The 23,250-nt window shown below is 42.5% G+C and overlaps 1 protein-coding gene across 1 annotated transcript in view; it reads left to right on the top strand.

Moving 5' to 3' along the window:
- Nucleotides 1-3,051: 3,051 nt before the first annotated feature.
- Nucleotides 3,052-23,250, top strand: part of UFL1 (UFM1 specific ligase 1) — a 39,110-nt gene continuing 18,911 nt past the window's right edge. Inside the window, exons 1-7 of the mRNA XM_020783754.3 lie at nucleotides 3,052-3,282; nucleotides 6,835-6,980; nucleotides 15,260-15,288; nucleotides 15,974-16,071; nucleotides 17,912-18,026; nucleotides 19,048-19,178; nucleotides 22,823-22,881. Of these exons, the coding sequence (XP_020639413.3) occupies nucleotides 3,206-3,282; nucleotides 6,835-6,980; nucleotides 15,260-15,288; nucleotides 15,974-16,071; nucleotides 17,912-18,026; nucleotides 19,048-19,178; nucleotides 22,823-22,881 (655 nt within the window). The 5' untranslated portion in view covers nucleotides 3,052-3,205. The remainder of the gene's footprint in view (nucleotides 3,283-6,834; nucleotides 6,981-15,259; nucleotides 15,289-15,973; nucleotides 16,072-17,911; nucleotides 18,027-19,047; nucleotides 19,179-22,822; nucleotides 22,882-23,250) is intronic.

Genomic DNA, 23,250 nt, shown 5'->3' with positions numbered 1-23,250 from the left:
TGTACGGACTGAACAGATGAGGAAATAAAATCCACCCTTGTCTGACACCTTTGCCTATAGGAAATTATTCTATCGCTATATATTCTGCCCTAGTGGTAATTTCTTATCTACAATACAAATTACACATAAGGACAATGAAGTGCTGAAGCACACCAATTTATTTCAGAACTATCCATAGCTTCTCATGATCCACACAGCCAATGGTTTTGCTCTATTCGATAAAGCTTAGAATGATCTTCTGAAATTCTTTGGTACACTCCATTACCCAGCAGATATTTGCAATATGCCCTTGAGTGCCTCTTCCTTTTCAGATTCAACTCGAACATCAGGCACTTGTCGCTCCATATAAGGCAAAAAGCCTTTGTTGCAACACCTTGAACATCACTTTGTTTGCATGGGGAATTAAAGCAATGATCCTATAGTTCCTGCACTCCTTGATATCTCCTTTCTTGGGGACTGGAAACTGATAGTATTGGTCATGAAATGTGTGTTTTGCTGTAAAGTTCTATAGAAGCTGATCTCATTAATTCTAAAGCATCTTTCAGTAGCTGAGAACAGAACTGGCAACTTGTTTCATTAATTCATAGTTGGTTGTTCCTATATGAATGATCAGTGAGTGCAAATCGTAATACCTGTGGGTACTGTAATATTTTGTCACATAGCTTGTCACACTCACACCATTGATTCATTCTGACAACATTAATACTCTAGAATTTGCCTTTATTGTTTCTCATTAGGGTAAGTAAATAGCATCTCCCAGAGTGAGTTAATATGGTACAGTTGGTGAAATGAATAATGTATGTAGAACTGCTTCCATTGTGACTTTATTTGGATTGCAGATATCTATCAATCAGCTTTGCAATATTGACACAGTGGTTTAAAAAAATCAATCCTCTGCTCTTGTTTAGCTTCTACACATCTGTATAAAAATAGTTTTGATGATCTTTTATTGCAAGTAAAATATGTACAGTAGCTGTAAAATGGAATAAGAAACCAGTTAGCACAGCCAGACCTACCATTAAGCATGTTGAAGAAGTCACCTCAGGCAATTTTAAAGTGTGTTTAAAAGAAAGAAATTTGTTTGTTATCAATTCACTATTTTTGTTTTCTGAGTCGGAGCTACTTGTGAGATTCTCTGTCTTAGATGTGAAAGTAATTTGCCTTGGGTACTGTGCTTCTTATTGGCAGAGGGAGGGAGGAGTGCCATTTGCTGCTTTCCCTCAGACAGTAAAATGCCTTGGATTGGCCCTGCCAATAACCAACTTCTTTATCTTACTAATACAGTATTAGTTTGTCAAAACTGAAGGGGGTACCAAATGTGTCTTTTCTCCCCATCAGTCACAAAGAGGAACAGGTTATTCAGCAGCAAAAAAAAGCCCTACTATGAGTCATTCAACCTGCTATTTCCCTCGAAATAATTAGGTGCTGATACACAAAATTGTTCACCTGAACCATGCGGACAGCGAGTAAGATCTATTACTGTCCTGGCAAAAATCATTATTAATACTGTATAACCAATGTTTATCACCTCCTGCTCCATATACCCGTCACTTTTCCTCTCTCTTTACCCTTGAATGCTTTTTGAGTGTTCTTTTAATGATGTAAGCTGCCTTGTGTCCTTTTAAGGAGAAAGGTAGGGTAAAATATTTTAAATAAATAGAAAACACTTTTGAGGAATTAGCTCTAGTTTCTTCTCAATCACAAGCAAGCATGAGACACAAAGAAGACTTCTTACCTTTGGTTTTAGCCTCACTTTGGTTGCAGGTCAAGACAGGCTCTTGTGATTGGGGTGGGGGTATGAAGTGGGTGGGAATGAGCAACGCACCCTAGAGTTGGACAGGACCGAATTAAATGTCAATGGGAACCTTTCCCTTTCCCTATGGAGTAGGCAACTTAGTCCAAGTTTCAGGGACTTAAGAGGAGAGGCCAGAATCTAGCGAGGAGAAGTCACCATAAGCTCTTTGGAGAAAAGCTGGGAGATACAGTATATGGAGTAAGAGAGGCAATATATGCAGAGATTAGACTAGGATTTCGAAACCCATTTTCCCTTCCACTGAGATATATATTACAAACACATCACTATAAGAGGAGATTCTTTTTAGAACATATCATTCTCACAGCAGGAACTTTTCACACCTCCCCCAGTTTGCAAATTAGTTAATAATGCTGCTGAATTTCAGCTCCTAATGGCATCTTATCTGCAATACAGTTTGCCCCTTAGATATGAATCTCGCTGGAAAATTCTCTGTAATGAATGTTGTCAAATAGTTAATTGTCCTTAATTATTTCCATCTCTATAATTCTATGTCTTTGATGTTGCCTTTATTGTTCCATTTTCATCTCTCTTCTATCGCCTGTAATATTTCTTCTCTTATTGACTTGACATTTTTATTTACATTTCCACATTTCAGGTTGCTGTTGGTCGGAACTATAAGGCCTTTATTGACTTAAGAGCAAGGAGCTTTGACATCAGAACCATTTTACTGGGCACTCTTTTTTTTTATGCCCTCATGAATCCTCTCCTTAACAATATATGTACTTCACAGTTGTTTTAAGGATGTACTTTTCCGGTTTATTAATGTTTTCTTTAACGAGAGACAAACTACAGTGATGACAGGATTACGATCCCGTTGACTTCAATGAAACTCGCACGTAAGTGGGCACAGGGCTTGGTAATTTATACCACATACCCAGCCGGGATCAAGATCTGGCTGTTTTTTATATTATATTAACTGGGTTGCTTCCTAGTAAACTCGCACACGAATGGACTGCAGCTCCCGTACTTGTGAGGCTTAAAGGCGCTTTTCCCACCACGACTGAGGTTTGCGATGCGATCTTTGGGGAAGCGCGTTGTCCTAATGATTCCGAGCTGACACTGTCCTGCTTTGCCGCCCAGTGGATCGGGCGCAGGGCACCCCAAAGGAAGGAGGAGATCTCGGCTGGGGAGACACCCCTCGCCCACACCCCGCCGCTCTCCAGGGCGCCGTTACGATCACTGCCGCAATGGACCGCGCTCGTCTGTAGATGGCGCTGTGGCGGATAAGGTCGCGATCTGCAAAACGCGAAAGGAGCTTGTCCCGCCTCGCGCCCCGTCGTTGCCGGAACGGCCTTTAAGCTGACGTGTGTATGTGAACTCTGAAGCCTTCCTCTGAACACGCCCACTTCTAATACCCGCCGCTTCTCCCTCTCCGGACCTGAGGCGACTATGGCTGCCACATGGGAAGAGATCCTTAAACTGTCCCAGCAGTTCCAATCTGCCCAGTTCGCCCAGGCGACGCAGAGGTGAGGGGGTGGGGGAGATACGAGAGAGGGAAGCGAAGGGGGCGGAGCTACGCGCGAGCCCCTCGCGGAATGGCTGCGCGTCGCGCGCGCGCCCCTGTCTTTGAGGCGCGTGGGCTCAAAAGGGGCCTCTTCACCTTTCGGTCCCGGGGGTGGGTGGGTTCTTTATGCTCCTCGCTGCCCGTAATGCCTGGATGAGCAGCGCACTTCTTTTTCGTCTTCAAGAGAACGGGGAGTCTGTGTCTGTGTGTGCGCCTCTTTCTCTCTTTCCGATCATCCATACCGTAATACCCTTAAATAGAGTGGCCTGTTATAGGAAATGGGTTTGGCATCTCCTCTGCATTTGACACTCACCCGATCTGTAGCAAACCAGTGGGTGAAGCTGTTGAGGCAATAATGATGGTGAAAGCCCCGCCCCAGAGCGCTGACCCGAACGAATGCTCTGGCCCATGGTATGGAAAGCCATTGAAAGGCCCAGAAAAACTTAACAGGGACATACTCTCCCCAGCTTCTGGCATAGGCAGGCCTTGAAAAATGCACTCGTCTGTAACAAGTGCAAAATGCTGAACAAGTCACAGCTCCCTCCCTGCCTGCCTCTTTCCCCTCCACCTCTCTCTCTCTCATCCTGCAGTCTTCCCCTCCGCTCTTCCATTGCAAAAGGAAAACTGCCCTCTTTGAGAGAAGAGAGTTTGAGTGGTACATAGGGATATAGCTCTGCAGGAGAATGTAGAGTATCCCATGCTGGAGAATATGGGAATTCCCTGCCCTCAATTTCAACCTAACCAGGACAAATCTTGGGGTGGGAGGGAACAGTGGCTCCTTAAGAGGCCGGGTGCTTTTGCTTTCAGTTTTATTTTTGCTGGAGACATTCAAATGAAAAGCATTCAAAATACAAACTTCATGACCCCACAGGAATGCAGGTAATAAAGCAACCCAAGTCTGAGGGTATAAATCAGTGATCCCCAATCCCAGTAAATTGCAAGGCTATAGTCATGCTGACTGGTGAAATTTTTGATTGGCTGGTGAGACATTCTAAAAAATTTCAAGCCCTGGACATAGATCGCCCTTCCACCAAAGCAATCAAAGCCATTACCGCTGTAACCAAGGCTTGAAACTGTATTTCATTGAATTGTTCAAGAGAATCTGCCTGACCCAGGAACTCACAGACCTGGGAAGATACCACACACACTGGTACCTTGCCTCAGGGTTGGAGACTGGCTGTGATTACCCAATATGGGAGGATCCAGAGAGGGCTTCTTAAGCCAAGGTCTTCACCACCATCTCTTTTAGACAGGCTGGGATCCTGCCTAGAGGTAAAGAGTCCATTATTGCATCTCCCTTGGACTTGGCCTGACCTTCCTTTGCTTGATTTGTAAATCAAGAACGACTAGGATGTAGCACACATGCCATAGCTTCATTCCTCCAGGCATCTAGTCCACATTCCCCCTCTCTTTCTTTCTTTCTTTCCTTCCTCCCTCCCTCCTTCCTTTGTTTCTTTCTTTCTTTGAACCAGATTGTAATCAGAAAATAATGAAGTGGGGGTGATCCTAAAAGGCCATGGAGTCCAGCTCAATGCAGGAATCCGTAGCAAAGTATATCTAACAGATGGTGCTCTGATTTTCTCTTGAATGCCTCCAATGTGTTGATTCCATTATTGTGCTGCTTAATAAGCTCTCAGCCTCTTGAAAAAAAATCTTCTGGGGATCCCAAGAATTCAGCAAGACAGTGGTCTTCCAGGAGGCTGTAGCAATCAGTTCAATTGTTCAAAACAATCTATTGTTCCAGTTAATCGTTTTTAGGGTGGCAGCCGAAATGGTTGAAATTGTGTGGCATATTGAGAAATGTTGTGAGATGTTATATTTTTTCAATTCCTCATATTCTACTGTAGAAGAACTTGGAATCAGCATTAAACTTACAGTTCTAGGTGTTTGTTTTGATGTTCAGCAACACTATGGAGAGGAGATAGACAAAAAGTAATAGCTCCAAATCTGATGTAATAGCTTCAAATTCTTGAACGTAGCCATGATATTTGCAATTTTATTTGTTTGTTTGTTTGTTTTATTATATTTTATTTATTTATATCCCGCCTATCTGGCCTTGCAGCCACTCTAGGCAGCTTCCAAATAAATAAAAACAACATATAAATATAACAAAAAAAGAAAAATTTTAGATCAATAAACAGATTCTTCAAGATGGAAAAAAGTAAGGAAAGTAAATGAAAAAGGGAAAGTTAGGTGTTTATATAAGTTATGATTACTTCTGTATCTCATAGACCATGTTGTTGAATCTACAATGAATTCATGTCATAATAATAATTCTGTGCCATCCAAATTAATTCCAACCTCCAAAGTTCTCTAGGTATAGATGACTTAGGAGTGATTTACAATTTCCTTCTTCTGGGGTTGCTCTGGGACTGTGCAGATTGTCCAGTGGGATATCAAACTCCCAACCCCCAGCTCTTGCTGCCAAGCGTCTAACTCACTGACCTAGCCAATCAGCAAATTGAACCAGTTCTTTTAACTAAAATAACGTGCCTATCATCACAATTATTGATTAGAATCCCTACTTACTGTATTTTTCCGTGTATAAGATGATACTTTTCTCTAAAATATTTAGATTAAAAATTGAGGTTCATCTTATAGACAGAATAAAGGGGGAGGGATCAAGGTGCTTTGATTCCTGGTTTCCCCCTCCATTTTTTTGTGAGGAAAGCAGCGATCAAAGGGCTGCAGGATCCCTTTGATCACTGCTTTTCCCACCACTTCCTAAGCCCCACGGGGCTTAGCAAAAGGAAGGGGAAAGCAGCGATCAAAGAAATTGCTGCTTTCCTTTGATCCAGGAAGTGGTGGAGAAAGCAGCAATAAAATTTTCTAATTTAGGGTTAGAAAAGTGGGGGATCATCTTATACATCTTATATACTGTCTTATACACAGAAAAATATGGTAACTTGTAAGCAGGGGGAAAGAGTGCATGGGGCTGGGTCCTGCTTACAGTTGCATTGAATGTTTCGAGATCTTTTACATGCATCCTTGAACTGTCATGACTGGACATATTTAGCCTTGAGAAAAGAAGACTGGGGAAAGTATGGTAGCACTTTTCAAATACTTGAAAGGTAGTCGTACAGAGGAGGGGCAGAATCTGTTCTTGATCATCCCAGCGTGCAGGACACATAATAATAGACACAAGTTACAAGAAGCCAGATTTCAGCTGAATATCATGAAAAAGTTCTTTTAGAGCAGTATGACAGTGGAACCAATTACCTTGGGAGGTGGTGAACACTCCAGTGCTGGAGGCATTCAAGACAAAATTGGACAACTACCGGTATCTATCAGATCTACTTTACTTTGGATTCCTGCATTGGATTCGATGGCCTTATACGCCCCTTTCAACTCAATTATTCTATTATTCTATGGCCATTGTCTTAAGTACATTTGTGGAATATAGATAGACTGCTAAAGATTCTCCAGATTGCATTAGTAGCAATCTGTTTGTCTGTTTAAAACAACATTCCCAAGATTTCACACGGTGTGTTTTGGTGGTTTTCTATCTGTGCAGACTGTCGGAACGTAATTGCATAGAGATTGTTTCTAAGTTAATTGCTGAAAAACAGCTGGAAGTAGTGCATACCCTTGATGGAAAAGAATATATAACTCCTGCACAGATTAGCAGGGAGATACGTGATGAACTTCATGTTCGTGGTGGTAAGTATATATAAATATATTTTAAAGAAGTTAGATTTAAAAGTCAACATGCAGAGAATGAAAGATTGAGAACTAATTTTCTCTTGAAAAATCACATGGCTTGGAAACATGCTTCTCTCACCAAGGCATGTAAAAATCATAATTCTAGTTTTATGATGTCATAGTGAAGCATTTCATAGTACATGTTGTGAATGGGTTCCCTAAAGCCCAGTTTCTAGTAGAACTACTGTATGTCTTTGTAAATATATCAAAGCTGGGAGTAGGGTTGAGTTCTACAAGTCTGAAATCATAGATATGATTTAGGAGTGTGGCATTTGGCATGATGAAAAGGGCACTCCAGTGCAACATCTAGCATTATCTATAATGCTAGGCATGATTTACCTTGTGTATAAGATTGCATCTTATATCTATTTACTGTAAAGCCCTACTAAAGGTAAGGCTTTCTCCCCTGAAATTGGGTAACAGAGTGCATAATAGTTAGTGCTGAACCTGGAACACTCAATGTTTATTTGCTGTGTAAAAGGAACTGAAACAGAGTTTCTGTAAGATTTTATAGGGGATTGTGAATAAAGTTTGATACATATCCCATGAGGGTTTTGTTGTTGTTAGAACACTTGATTTAAATTCAGTGGAGACAGGGTTTGTTAATTCACCAGTAAGAATCTAGAGGTATGATTTGAAAGGTGCAAAAATACCAAACTCTATACTGTATCTGTAAAAATACATGGAGGGCTCAGTTCATGGCAGTCTTTGGGGAAAGAGTTGTTAAAAAGATACGTTACTGAAATATTTCTGTTGAAAACCAGTTCCTCAGAAGCTGCAATTAGCTGAAGAACACACATTACTGGTTTCACAATTCTGAAAAAAATCAAACTCCTGAGATATATGTAAGCAATAATTTGTAAGCAGTTTTCTTTCGCACAAACATCTGTTCACATCACATGGTGCAGCAATAACATTAATGGCCATCAAGGAACAAAGCAAAGGTCTGGCTTCTTTGGGTGTTCATTATAAACATTGTTTTCATGCTTGTAGCCACTGTAGATTGTATAGTCCCAAGAAGAAAGCAGTATCCACCAGCTGGTCTTGTCAGTAGAAATCTTGTCCTTTTCCCATGATCAAGGAACACCCCCACATAGTACGATTGGGGCAGGCCTTGGTGTGCATTGTGATATATGCACAGAGCACTTCTGCAAGTAGACTTCCTGTGACAAACCCAGACCTACTGGGACCTGCCACACGTTAACTAGGCTGCCACCAACCATTCCCTATAAGAAGTCACACAGACCAGGGATGGATTTTTAACCAATAAAAGAATAAGGTTTATTTAAAACAACACACAGAGAAAATAAAATGATCAGGTGAATAAGATTTAGTAACGTGGCTTAGTTTCACTCATACATACACACAGTTTGGTTCACACAGAACCCTTAACTTGAAGCACAGACCCTGAACCTATCAGTTCTGGCTAACCATTCAGACACCTGAACCTATCAGGTTGGTACTCTGACACACAGTAGTACCCTGTCTGACACACAGACTCCCACACCAGCTTCTTCTTCCCAGCTGCTGCTTCGTCACATCCCAGCGTCTAAACTTCTCCACACACGCTTCACATATATATACAGTACAGCCCCTCCTCCTGATGTCCCGCCTTCCACTCCCCATAGGATGGAACTTTCCCTCCAAACCCATGACAGACAGGTAACATCAGTGCTGTATGTAACACCTCCCCTCTTTATAAGTTGTTTTGTAGGGGGAAAGCTAAGGTGCTTTTTCCCAAAAAACAACCTGGATAAAACACACAACAACAGTTATACATACCATATCATACTTACTTATACTTACATTCTAAGTTAACCATAGCAATTAGGCATTTAAACATTTACCATATACATTACATCAATTTACCTTTATTCATACAAACCAAGTTCAAAAAACAGGTACATTTAACTTTTTGTCATCAATATATATACATAGTCCATGTTTCTTTCGCCGTCTTCATTCTTCAGGTCTTCTTGACAAGGCGTCAGCAACACAGTTCACTGACCCTCTGACCACCTTCACTTCAAAGTCATAGTCCTGTAGGTTTAAAGCCCACCTCATAAGTTTGCTATTGTGGGTTTTCATTGTCTTTAACCATTGCAGTGGTGAATGGTCAGTGCACAGAACAAAATGTCTTCCCCAGATGTAAGGCTTGGCCTTCTGGATCGCGTAGACTATGGCCAAACACTCCTTCTCCACGGTTGCCAAATGTCTCTCACCTTTTTGAAGTTTCCTACTCAGGTAGGACACTGGATGCTGGTCACCATTCTCATCCTCCTGGCACAGAACTGCTCCTACCCCGCTGTTAGACGCATCGGTGTAGATGATGAACTCCCGGTCGAAGTCTGGAGCACGCAGCACTGGATAGTTGATTAGCGCCTCCTTCAACCTCTGGAACGCCGCCTCACAGTCACTGGTCCACGGGATGCGGTCATCAGCCTTCTTCCTCGTCAGATCGGTCAGCGGAGCCGCAATCTCGCTAAACCTCGGGATGAACTTTCTGTAGTAGCCCACCAACCCAAGAAATGATTTGACTTTTTTCTTGGTGTTGGGTCTGGGCCAATCACGAACAGCTTCTATTTTGGCCTCCAGGGGTTTTATCACTCCTCCCCCTACCATGTGACCCAAGTATTTTATTTCTGGGCTACCCAGCTGACACTTGCTGGCCTTTACTGTTAGCCCTGCTGCACTTAACCTCTGCAGCACTAATTCCAGGTGTATCAGGTGATCTTCCCAGGCATTACTGAAGATCCCTATGTCGTCAATGTAGGCCACTGTAAAGTCACTGAGCCCTGCCAAGGTCTGGTCCATCAGCCTTTGGAATGTGGCTGGTGCATTTCTGAGACCAAAGCTCAGGACTCGAAACTCATAGAGACCAAAAGGGCTGCAAAAGGCAGTCTTTTCTTGATCCCTGGGATCAATTCTTAATTGCCAATATCCCTTTACCAGGTCCAATGATGAGATGAACCGACAACCCCCTATGGTTTCAATCAGGTTGTCTAGCCTGGGCATTGGGTAGGCATCAGGAGTGGTTACGCGGTTTAATTTCCTGTAATCGACACAAAACCTAATGCTCCCATCAGGCTTGTCCACTAGGACTATCGGAGAGGACCAAGGACTAGAAGAGGGGACGATTATGTTCTCCCTAAGCATCTCGTCCAGCTCCTTCCGCACCTTGCCCCTATAGGGTCCCGTTACTCGGTATGGGGATACTGCCTGCGGGGGTGCATCCCCTGTGTGGATCCGATGCATCACTCCCTTCACTATCCCCGGCTTGTTGGAAAACACCTGTTGATATTTACTAAGCAGCATTTTTAGTTCTTGCTGCTGGTCTTGGGTGAGTGCAGGACTGATCTTTACCTCCTCTGGGTTGTATTTTACTTCCCCTCTACCCTCCCAGAAGGGTAATTCAGCTTCCTCACTCTCAGCTGCTTTTATCGCAAATAAAACCCTCTGTTCCCCTCTGTAGTAGGGTTTTAGGGCATTCACATGAACCACCCTCCTTGCTTGGTTCTCCTCCTGCTCTATAAGGTAGTTCAGGTCTGACATCTTGGAAATGACCCTATATGGTCCTGCCCATTTGAGCTGCAGTTTGTTCTCTCTGCAGGGCCTAAGCCAAAGCACTTCCTCCCCTGGGTCAAAGTGCCTCTCTCTAGCTTTGTGGTCATACCATGTTTTCTGTCTGACCTTCTGAGCTTGCAGGTTTTCTGCTGCCAGCTCTAGGTTTCTCTTTAGGTCATTCATCAAGGTGTCTATGTATGTCACAACGTCTTGAGGGTCATCCTGGGTGATCTGCTCCCAATTTTGTTTGATCAAATCAAGGGGCCCTTTCACCCTTCTCCCAAATAAAAGTTCAAACGGACTGAACCCGGTACTGGCTTGTGGCACTGATCGATAAGCAAACAAAAGGGATTGCAGTTTCTGGTCCCAATTGTTTGGATTCTCTGCCAAGTAAGCCCTAATCATGCGCATTAGAGTCCCATTGAACTTCTCAGTTAACCCATTACTTTCAGGATGATAGGCAGTGGTTTCCTTGTGCTTAATTCCACAGATTTGCCATAAGCGTTTCATGAGCTTTGATGTAAATGATGCTCCCAAATCTGTGATTATTTCTGAGGCAAATCCCATCCTGGACATATACCCCACCAAGGCATCTGCCACTGTGTTAGTTTCAATGTTAGTCAAGGGTATGGCTTCAGGGTACCTCGTGGCATGGTCCACAATGGTGAGAATGAACCTGTTCCCCCTCTTTGTGGCCTTGGGCAAAGGTCCCACAATATCCACCCCTATGCATTTGAACGGAGTGTCAATCACAGGCAAAGGGCACAACTTTGCTTTGGTCCTGTCGCGGCTATTCCCCTGCCTTTGACACACATCACATTGTTTACAGAACTCCCTGATCTGCTTCCCTATGTCAGGCCAGTAAAAATTCTGTGTGATTCTCTGCTGTGTTTTGTTCACCCCTAAGTGTGCAGCAAACATGTCAGAGTGCCCCCTTTGTAAGATCATGGGGCGATACTTTTCAGGTACCACCAGCTGACTTCTGATCCCATCTCCCCCTTTTGAGATATTCCTCAGGGTCTCTCTATATAAAATCCCCTTTTTCTCCAGAAATCTCACTGGGGTTTCAGGTGTTAGCTGGGCGTCAGTCACCTGTTCAAAACACTTTTGGAGAGTGGCGTCTGCCTTTTGCTCTTGTCCAAATCTGCTGTCTGTGGTTAAGGTTTCCACCACAGCTTCTGAACTCCCCTCTGCTTCCGTCTCTGGCTCATCATTACCCCCTTGAACTGTCCCCGTGGTGGCTTGTGAACGTGTAATCACTAGCACCCGTTTCACATGTTCAGCCAGGTCATTTCCCACGAGCACGGCTGCTGGCAGAGTCGATGAAATCGCTAGCCGCCAAACTCCCCTCCAGCCTTGAAAGTTCACCGGTACCTCCGCTACTGGCAGCGAAATCACCTGTCCCTCAATCCCTGCCACCTTCATGCTCTCATTTGGGATTATATATTCCCTAGGAATAATATCTGGATGGCACAGGGTTACCTGGGAACAAATGTCCCGCAGCCCCCGATACTGATGGTCAAGTATTCCTACGTCCACCCCTGCTGTCTCAAACAACTGAGAATCTGTTCTCACCAGCAGGCAGCGCCTGACCTCTACAAGAGGACCATTTTCCTCAGCCTGATCAGCAGATGTAGCTGTTCCAGATTGAGTAGCCATGGCAACAGGCTCCCTCAGTGACAATGAGCCTTGCTCTTTCTGGACACAGAACACAGCTTTTGGCTTGGTTCCACTTGACTCCTGAGGCACCATTCCTTTTAGCTGCTTTAATTTCTCACACTCTGAGATTAGATGGCCCTTTCCCTGACAGAAATAACATTTTCTGGTGTATTTTGATTCTCTCTCATCTTGTTTTGGTTTTCCCTCCAAAATCTGAGGTCTTGGTTTCATTTCTGAGGGCTTCCCTGCACCATGGGCCCCTCCCCCTTGCTGGTTTTTCCCTGGTCCCTGAGAGTACTTGCTGTAGGTTTCTTTGGGTTTCCCTACAGATTTCCCCTCACCCAAGGGCTTTCTTATTTGGGAAATAAAATCTGCGATCTCGGCTGCTTCTGCCACAGATTTCGGTTTCCTTTCCCTCACCTGGAATTTCAGTTCCCCATGCAGGACTGAATAGAACTGTTCCAGCGCTATCAAGTCTTTGAGCTGCTGAAAGGTCTCTGTCCCCTCCTGAGATAGCCATTTCTCTCGCAGCCTCACCAATTGAGCCCCCACTTGGGTAAAAGTCTGCTCTGGTTTCTTTGTGAGGGACCTGAATCTTTGCCTCAGCTGTTCCGCATTTATCCCATGTCTTGCAAACACCAGTTTTTTAAACTCTGCAAAATCTCTCATCAGTTCCTGTGGCATCTCTGAATAAACCTCAGCCAGGCTACCACTGATTAAAGATCGCATGATGGTCATCTTCTCAGTTTCCCTCACTGAGAAGTCCACAAACGCTCTTTCCACTAAGGAAAAGAACACCTCAGGACAATCTCCCTTGTGGTACACAGGGAATTTCTTCAGGTCAGCTTTAGACAATTGGCCTCCCTCAGAATCCCTATTGTTATTATTGTTCTGATTCATCAGTTCCAATTTTCTTAATTCAAACGCCATTTTCTCTCTCTCCAATCTTTCTTCTCTTTCCATTTTCTCTCTCTCTATTCTTTCTTCTCTTTCCATTTTCTCTCTCTCTAATTCAAACTGTCTCTGTTTCTCTCTTTCCCTTTCCTCCACTTCAAATTGCCTCATCCTCAGTTCATGCTGTTGGGCTAGGAGTATTTTTCTGAGTTCTGGGTTTTGTTCTCCCGTGCTGTCACCTTGCACTGAGCCAAATTCATCCTCAGAACCTTGGTCAACCTGGGGGTCTTTCACTTCACCCATTTCTGCCATTTGGCTTCGAGTCAAGGGCATAATCCCCCCCTCAGAACAGGCTGCTTTAAAAAGTCAAGCCTCAAAATAAAACGACCACTTTTTTTTTCTTTTGCCTCAGAACCAGCTTTCCCTATAGATTGCTGCTGTCCTTCAGCACTACTTGCAACAGTTGCGAGCTAGAGTCTACCCCCCTCTGCTGGGCCTCTCAGCAGACAAGCTAGCTCAGTGCTATTTCACAGTTTTGCCTCAGCCTTTTTCCCGCCAAAACAGGCTGCCTCAGAGCTCCCTAATCTAGTCCCCAATCTGAGGTTACACGTTCTTCTACTAGTGCACCCCCCCGTGAGGTACACCTAGAAGATTACCTACGCGCTCTCAGATTGTCCCTGACTAGACCCCCCTTGCTCTGGGCACACTTGCCAAGGCTTTGCTGGACCGCTGGACAACTGGACCAGTCGTATCCCACACGCTGGACACCAATCAATGTGACAAACCCAGACCTACTGGGACCTGCCACACGTTAACTAGGCTGCCACCAACCATTCCCTATAAGAAGTCACACAGACCAGGGATGGATTTTTAACCAATAAAAGAATAAGGTTTATTTAAAACAACACACAGAGAAAATAAAATGATCAGGTGAATAAGATTTAGTAACGTGGCTTAGTTTCACTCATACATACACACAGTTTGGTTCACACAGAACCCTTAACTTGAAGCACAGACCCTGAACCTATCAGTTCTGGCTAACCATTCAGACACCTGAACCTATCAGGTTGGTACTCTGACACACAGTAGTACCCTGTCTGACACACAGACTCCCACACCAGCTTCTTCTTCCCAGCTGCTGCTTCGTCACATCCCAGCGTCTAAACTTCTCCACACACGCTTCACATATATATACAGTACAGCCCCTCCTCCTGATGTCCCGCCTTCCACTCCCCATAGGATGGAACTTTCCCTCCAAACCCATGACAGACAGGTAACATCAGTGCTGTATGTAACACTTCCCAGTTCATTTCTGGAGGAAGACAAGAATCATTGGACACATATTCCCCCCCCTTCATTGAATTTTCAATTCTTCACTGAACTAAATTGAAATGTCCATTTAGATACTTCTTTATGCAGGCCTGTAAGATACTACTGGGGGAGTAGCAAATGTTGCCTTCTTTACTGTTTGTGATGATGTGCTAGTGCCACCTTTCCTGATGATCCCAATACTGTATATACACTTGCAGCAATAGACAGGAATCAAAGAGTTAATAGGACCTGTGCTGGGGAAGGTAGGTATAAAGGAAGGCCTTACATGGCTGTGAAGGAAACAGATTGGTGGCACATAATTATTAAAAAATCATAATAATCTTAGAAGTACAAGGGACTCTACAGATCATCAAGTCTAGCCCCATCAAGGAGGCATATTGGGAATCGAACACCCAGCTTCTGGCTCTGTAGCCAGATGCCAGATGCCTAAGCCACTGAGCTATCCAGCAGTAATGACAATTCTGCACACAATTAATATTTAAGGTTTAATTCCAGGTGAATATAAGCAGGCTGGAAATAAGCAATAATGAATACCGTATTTTTCGCTCCATAAGACGCACCTTTCCATAAGACGCACCAATTTTTAGGAGAAGAAAACAGGAAAATATAATCTGTTTTCTTCGCTCCATAAGATGCACAGACTTTCCACCCCCCTGTTTTGTGGGGGAAAGTGCATCTTATGGTGCGAAAAATATGGTAAATAGATTAAATATATTTACAGTACTATCACTATTTCTAAATAGATGTCTTAAAATATGATTGTTAACAAATTGTTCATATTGTTACAGGTCGTGTGAACATTGTCGACTTGCAGCAGGTAATTTGCCTTAAATACAAACACTCATATGCTATTTTATCTATGCTTAATTGGGCCAACATGAAGTTTATAACTGATGTTAATGATTATGTTGCTAAGGAGTTGCAGAATATAATGTAAATCTCTATGTATTGCTCTGTATTTCATTGTTGTTAGCTATATATGTTGCCACTTAAGGTTCCATTATGTTGTTCTAATTCTTTGTACTGTAATTCTTCAGTCAAATATTTTTACTCATAATGAGAGAACTTCACCACACCGCTTTCATTTCTTTGAAAGCTGTTTTATCCTATTGAGAAAATTGGGGTGTTTTTTTGTTACTATTCATTCTTCGTTAAATGTCAGAACATGTATAAGTAAAAAATTCCTGACAACTAGGGCATTCAGATAAATAATTAATATCTCAATTCCATTAACCTTTTTTCTCTTCTTAAACTTCAAGTAAGTGAAAGCCTTTCATTATGATTACATGTTCTACTGAAATTGTATTTTGTGCATTAAATTTTCTTGATCGTTATTTTCTTTTCTAGTCTTTGAATTTTAATTACAGTCAAGATATTTCCACTTTCTTGGAGTGACTGAAAAGTTATTGGTGAATGATTATTGATGAATCCAAAAGTGGATAATTTTAACAGTAGAGAACAGATCTGTTTTCTAGACAGTAACCTGTTTTTTTTCCCTTTAGGTAATAAATGTAGATCTGCTCCATATTGAAAACCGAGCCAATGACATTGTGAAATCAGACCGAACAGTTCAGCTAGTGTTGGGACAACTTATAGATGAGTGAGTTCTTTTAAGTGTATTTTAAGTGCAATGTACAGTGGTGCCTCGCTTGACAACAATAATCCGTTCCATTCAAATCGCTGTTAAGCGAAATCATCGTCAAGCGAGAGTAAAAAAAAAAAAACACCATTGAAATGTATTAAAACCAGTTAATGCGTTCCAGTGGGCGAAATACCTCATCATCCAGCAAAGATCCTCCATAGGGGAAGCCATTTTCGATCGCTGTCTTCTGGAAATAGGTCCGGAAAACAGTGGGAAGCCATTTTGAAAACCCGACAATCAGCTGTAAAGATGTCGTGAACTGAAAAATCGGTTCCCGATCATCATAAAGTGGATTTTCTCCATTGAAACATCGTTTTGCGATCACTATAGTGATCGCAAAAACCTCATCGTTAAGCGATTTCAGGGTCAAGCGGGGGTAATTGTCAAGCGGGGCACCACTGTAAATGGGTAACAAGGTTTTAAATATAATGAACATAATAGGGGCAGTAGACGGTTATGATTATGATTTATGACTGTGGAGTCATTCTAAAGGTAATAATTATGAATGGTCATTATCTTTTGCTAATGACACAACTAAATTAAAGCCAGAAGGACATCTAGTGGCTTATGTGCACAGAAGTGAAAGGAAAGTCTGATGCTGCACAACACATACAAAATGAGAAATGCTTGATGTTCAAGCTGGATTCTGAAAAGCAAGAGACAGTTAAGATCATATCTCAAATATCTGCTAGCTACTAAAGTGCATAAATTTCAGAACATCAGTATATGCTTTATATACTACAGCAAAGCTTTTGACTGTGTGAATCACAGGAAACTGAAGGTTGATCTGAAAGAAATGGGTGTGTCTCTTGGGACTAAGGGCAAGATCATCCATACTTTTCTATTCCTGATGACCATGTATAGGTGTAAAAGCCGGACAGTAAAGAAAGCTGACAGGAAAAACAATATTCATTTGAAATCGGTGCTGAAGGAGACCTTTGCAAATACCCTGGGCTGCTGGAAAGACTAACAAGTGGGTCCTAGATCAAATCAAGCCTGAAACTTTTTCTGGAAGCAAAAATGATGAAACTGAGGCTGTCCTACTTTGCTTACATCATGAGAAGGCAAAACTCTCAGGTTAAGACAACAATGCTGGGAACAGTGGAAGACAGCGGGGAAAAAGGAATACCAGATACAAGAAAGTATTGACTTTCTAAAGGAACCACAGACTTGAGTTTGCAAGAACTGAGCTGGGCTATTGAAGACAGGATATTTTAGAGATTTCTCAGTCATAAAGTTGCCATAAATTGGAGGTGACTTGATGACACGTAACAACAACATTCATGGATGAAACTGGCATCTGGAATGTAGTTTGCCTCCTCAGTGTGTGGATTGAGTGAGAGAGAAGTAAACTGCAAAGAATTCTTTTAACATCTTTAAAAATCATTTTAAAAACTTTCATAAGTATAGCTTATTATCTAAGAACATGAACCCAATAAAGCAAATGGCACGCTACTCTTGGTATTTGTTTTCTTGCCATGATTACATCGTCAGAGCCTCATTTTTGGGCCACAAACTCATTGTAGCTTAAAATTGGAACACACACATATTTAATGTGAGAAGTAAATCATGATGTATAGGCCACATGAGCAGCAATGTGTAAAACATGAAGAAGATCTGATCAATTTGACTCCAAGAGAAACAACTATTACATCTACAAATTTAATAATTTGGACCAATGTTGGCTAATGCTTATGTAGTATACTACTAAATAAAATTACTGTATTCATCTTATTTACAAGTAAGAAAAATATGGAATAATATTCCTAGACTTTTTTGTTTGTTTTTTTCATTTTAGGCGTTATCTAGACCAGATAGCAGAAGAAACAAATGACAAGTTACAAGAATCTGGCCAGATGAAAATATCTGAATTGTGCAAGACCTATGACCTTCCAGGAGACTTTTTAAAGCAGGTAATTAATGTGAAAATGGCCTCCATTTGTTTGAGGGCATACATGATATCTCTCTTCCTGTAGTTGTTTTGATGGTCTTCTGGGTGGTGAGGTTGTTTCCTTATGGAAGCCTGAAGTTTAACTGATGCAATATACAGTGGTGCCCCGCATAGCGACGATAATCCATGCAGCCAAAATCGTCGCTATACGGATTCGTCCCTATGTGAAATAAAAAAGCCCATAGGAATGCATTAAAACTTGTTTAATGCGTTCCTATGGGCAAAAAACTCACCTTTATGCGAAAATCCTCCATCCGGCCGCCATTTTCGCTGCCCGGTAAGCGAGGAATCCAGGCGAAAACAGAGCGGGTGGCCATTTTTTTTAAACCCGGCAGCCATTTTGGAACCGCCAATCAGCTGTTGGGAAATCATCGTTGTGCGAAAATCGGTAAGCGAAACAGCTTACCAATCATCGCAAAGTGATTTTTCCCATTAGAAACATCACAATGCAATCGCAAAAATTCGTCGCTATGTGGATTCGTCGTTAAACGGGGCACCTGTTAAGCAAGGCACCACTGAATGTGATTTTAATTTGCTTGCTGTAGCTATACATACAGAAGTTAACTGTATTGTTATGATGATATTGAGTCTAATCTCTTCACAGTCACTGTGCCTGAGAACACGGGAGTGAAGTGGTGTCTTCAGAGTATTAAAAATAAACAGCTAGCTGATGTACTACTTCAATAAGATTCTCTGGAAAGATAAAAACCATTCTTCTTGCAGCATGCTAGAGAGCCATTGCTTTAACAGTGACCTTTAGAATATAGACATGAAAAGTTTTTGCTAATCTGTTGTGGGAGGGAAGCAGTGGAGCCAAAGATAAAGAAAATGCTTTCTCCTAAATTAACACACCAGCATTTGCATACAAGAAAAATAAAAAGTAAATGAGAGTTACATACACCAGATGCACGCGGTGGTTCTTAAGATTTGCCTAGTACAGAGTAATGTAATTCTCCAACAAATCACTGTGTTTTTGTTCTCAGGCATTTTCTGCCCGTCTGGGAAAAATTATCCATGGCCAAATTGACCAGGACAATCGAGGGGTGATTTTCACAAATGCCTTTGTCACACGTCATCAGGCACGCATTCGTGGTCTTTTCCGTGCCATTACCCAGTAAGTCAGAATACGCATTTCTGGTTCTGGTCACAAAATGACATCTTTTTCAGAGGTCAGGAACAAGGTAGAGAAAAAGAATGTGCTTGTACATGCATGCAAGTGTGTGTGCATAGATACAAATGAAGAAACATGAAGAGAAAGAGACTCAGACATGTACAATGCAATGTAGATATCAAAATGTACATGATAAAATGCATCCTTTGGATGCACAACTGTCATGATTTGCTCCTTTGCTCTTGGTGACACGGACACCCAGCCTTCTACAGTAAATGTAAAAGGCCACCTTTCAACTTTTCAGATAGTGGAGTATTCATCCATTATTGTATGTTTCAAAGCTATGTAACAGTACTGGTGTGACACGTAACATTATTAGTCTTGAGCCTCAATCAAATAGGTTATGTGAGGCAGCCGTTATAACATTTGCATGCCCTTTTCTTACTGCCCTTGGGTTTTTTTTTAATGTACCCTAACTAAGAAGCTGAAAGGGAAAGAATCACAGAGGTAAGATGAACTAGAGCCATGAGTGACTAAAGGAGTAAAGGTAACGACGGTTTGCCCAGTTTTAATAGACAGCTACAGTATATCACAGAAGTGAGTACACCCCCTCACATTTCATAAATACTTTAATATATCTTTTCATGTGGCAACCCTGAAGAAATGGCACTTGGCTACAATGTAAAGCAGTGAGTATACAGCTTGTATAACAATGTAAAATGTGCTGTCCACTCAAAATAACACAACACATAGCCATTAATGTCTAAACCGCTGGCAACGAAAGTGAGCAAACCTCTAAGTGACAATGTCCATGTTGGGCACAAAGTGGCAATCTTTTATGTGGCCACCATTATTTTCCAGCACTGCCTTAACCCTTTTGGGCATAGAGATCACCAGAGCTTCACAGGTTGCCACTGGAGTCCTCTTCCGCTCCTCCATGAGGACATCACAGAGCTGGTTGATGTTAGAGAATTTGCACACCTCCACCTTACGTTTCAGGATGCTCAATAGGGTTTAGGTCTGGAGACATGCTTGGCCAGTCCATCACCTTTACCCTCAGCTTCTTTAGTAAGGCAGTTGTCATTTTGGAGGTGTGTTTGGAGTCGTTATCATCTTGGAATACTGCCCTGTGGTCCAGTATCCGAAGGGAGGGGATCATGCTCTGCTTCAGTTTGTCACAGTACCTGTTGGCATTCATGGTTTCCTCAATCAACTGTACCTCCTCAGTGCTGGTAGCACTCAAGCAGCCCCAGGCCATGACACTCCCACCACCATGCTTAACTGTAGGCATGACACACTTGTCTTTGTACTCCTCACCTGGTTGCCGCCACACATGCTTGACACCATCTGAACTAAATTAGTTTATATTGGTCTCATTGGACATGTTTCCAGAAATCCTTAGTCTGCTTGTCTGCAGCAAACTGTATGCAGGCTTTCTGGTGCATCATCTTTAGAAGAGGCTTCCTTCTGGGATGACAGCCTTGGAGACTAATTTGATGCAGTGTGTGGCATATAGTCTGAGCACTGGTAGGCTGACCCCTCTACCCCTCCCACCTCTGCAGCAATGCTGGCAGGGCTCATGTGTATGTTTCCCAAAGCCAACCTCTGGATAGGATGCTGACCACGGGTACTCAACTTCTTTGGTCGATCATAGCCGCCTAGAGTGGTCATAACTGACCAGATAGGCAGGATATGAATAGAATAAATAAATAAATAAATGGTGAGGCCTTTTCTGAGTGGAACCTGCCCTGTTAAACTTGTCCACCGTACAGCAGCTCAGTTTCAGGGTTTTGGCCATCTTCTTATAGCCTAGACCATCTTTATGTAGAGCAACAATTGCATTTTTTTTCAGATCCTCAGATAGTTCATTACCTTGAGGTGCCATGTGGAACTGCCAGTGACCAGTCTGAGAGAATGAGAGCAATATCACCTGTTCCCCCTTCACACCTGAGACTTGTGACACTAATGGGTGTCATAACACCAGGGAGGGAAAATGACTACTTGGGCCCAATTTGGACATTGTCACTTAGGGGTGTACTCACTTTTGTTGCCAGCGGTTTAGAGATTAATGGATGTGTGTTGCATTATTTTGAAGGGACAGCACCTTTAGACTGTTATACAAGCTGTATACTCACTGCTTTACATTGTAGCCAAGTGTCATTTCTTGGCTACAGATGGACAGATATACTAAAATATTAATGAAATGTGAGGGGGTGTACTCACTTCTGTGATATACTTGTACATCAGTACAGCCTACTCTGATGATATTCTCATACAAATGGGGCCTGCTTTGTTCCCAGCTGTCTCAGTCCTTAGATGTTGTTCCCCTGCTTCCATTCTACAGTGGTGCCTCGCATAGCGAGGTTAGTCCGTTCCGGATTAACCTTCGCTATGCGAAAACATCGCTAAACGGGAATAAAAAAGCCATAGAAACGCATTGAACTTCATTCAATGCGTTCCTATGGCTTTAAAACTCACCGTTAAGCAATGTTGTCCCATAGCGCCGCCATTTTCGCGCCCTCGGTAAGCGAGGGCAGGGCGCGAAAATGCGGCGTGGACCTTCCGGCGGCCATTTTGGAACCGCCGATCAGCTGTTCTTCCGGCTTCGTTATGCGATATTCGCTAAGCGAAACGCTTAGCGAAACGCTTAGCGAAACGCAAAGCGAAAAATCCCCATAGGGGCCATCGCTGAGCGAATGCTCCAGCGATGGCCCAGAGCGCCTCGTTAAGCGATTTCATCGCTCAGCGAGGCGCTCGTTAAGCGAGGCACCACTGTATTTTAAGGAAAGATTGGGGCAAAGTCTAGAAACTGGCATTGGTTTGGGTGAAGGGAAAAAGATATATCTGTCCTTGCCCTTTCCTCTAGCCATCTTCCGGGCTCCACTGCTCATGTGAGTTGAAAGCTAGGGCATCTGAGTTCTGGTGGCAGATGGACTTTTCTTCATTGCACGTCCTGCATCAGTTCTCAGTAAATGCAGCAGGAGGCAGCTGCCCTGGAAGCATCTCTGAACATGCACACAGACTGAGAACTGTAGACAGTTTTTGCTTCTTGCACAAGAGGAGGACACCATTTTATGATCGGTTTCACAATTTTCGTATTAACAATTTGTGTTTAGTGCACTCTTCAGATCCCTGACAATTCTTATTTTTATTCACAGGGCCTTCAGCCTAAAATCTAACTTCCATCCCTTATATTTAGATAAACTGAAAAAGAGGGCAACAGTGTGTGTTAGGACAATGCTGACACTCTGGATTGGGTTTTTGTGGGCTGCAGGAAGGGGCCAGGGAGAAACCATTATGAATTCAGCACTCTCATTTCAGTTCCAAAAGTCATGAATGGTTGTTTAACAGTATCTTTCCAAGTGTAATTAGCAGGCACCAGTGCTTTAAACAAGCAAATAATCCAATCTTCTGTGGAAATGTAAGTAATTGCAGTCCTGGGGAGAAGCATGGAGCTGTGTATTAGCACTGAATCCCCACTCTTATTGCACCTGCCCTAGCAAGGTTCCATTTAAAAAGGAAAAATAACCAGCTCATATGTATTTTAGATCTTGCCTGATCATTTCAGTTTTCAGAACCACAGTGTAAACGTGTATTAAATTTTCTTTGGTGTCCTGATTTCTCATGTACCTTATTTCCCTCTTTAGACCAACTCCAGTAAGTAATCTAATCACTCGGCATGGTTTTCAAGAGCATCTACTTTACTGTGAGTTAAATTAAAACTATTCCATACTAACATTGGCCAAAATCCTCTTGCTTAGTTTCCCCAGATGAAGGGAGATGTCATAACCCCCAACAGCTCATTTACACTAATAAATGAGTCCTCAGTTAGATTCCTAGTCATGCGGCAGTGGTGTGAAATGACCTCAAGCTGGGATTCATTAATGAGTGTCAATTTGCCACTGCAAGTTACGCTATTTCCCTTCTGCCAGTATAGCTGCACAACAGGATTTTGATGTTTAATTTTTGTAATGGAACTTTGAAAGTTTTGATCAAAAAGTTGTGGGTATTCTGTCTGTGCTAAACAGTCTTGTCATAGCACATTCACTCCTTATCAAGCAGTAGTTTCTGTGTA

Source organism: Pogona vitticeps, chromosome 1 (assembly GCF_051106095.1).
Source record: "Pogona vitticeps strain Pit_001003342236 chromosome 1, PviZW2.1, whole genome shotgun sequence".
NCBI classification, from domain to species: domain Eukaryota; kingdom Metazoa; phylum Chordata; class Lepidosauria; order Squamata; family Agamidae; genus Pogona; species Pogona vitticeps.
This window is presented reverse-complemented; position numbering and strand designations above follow the sequence as displayed.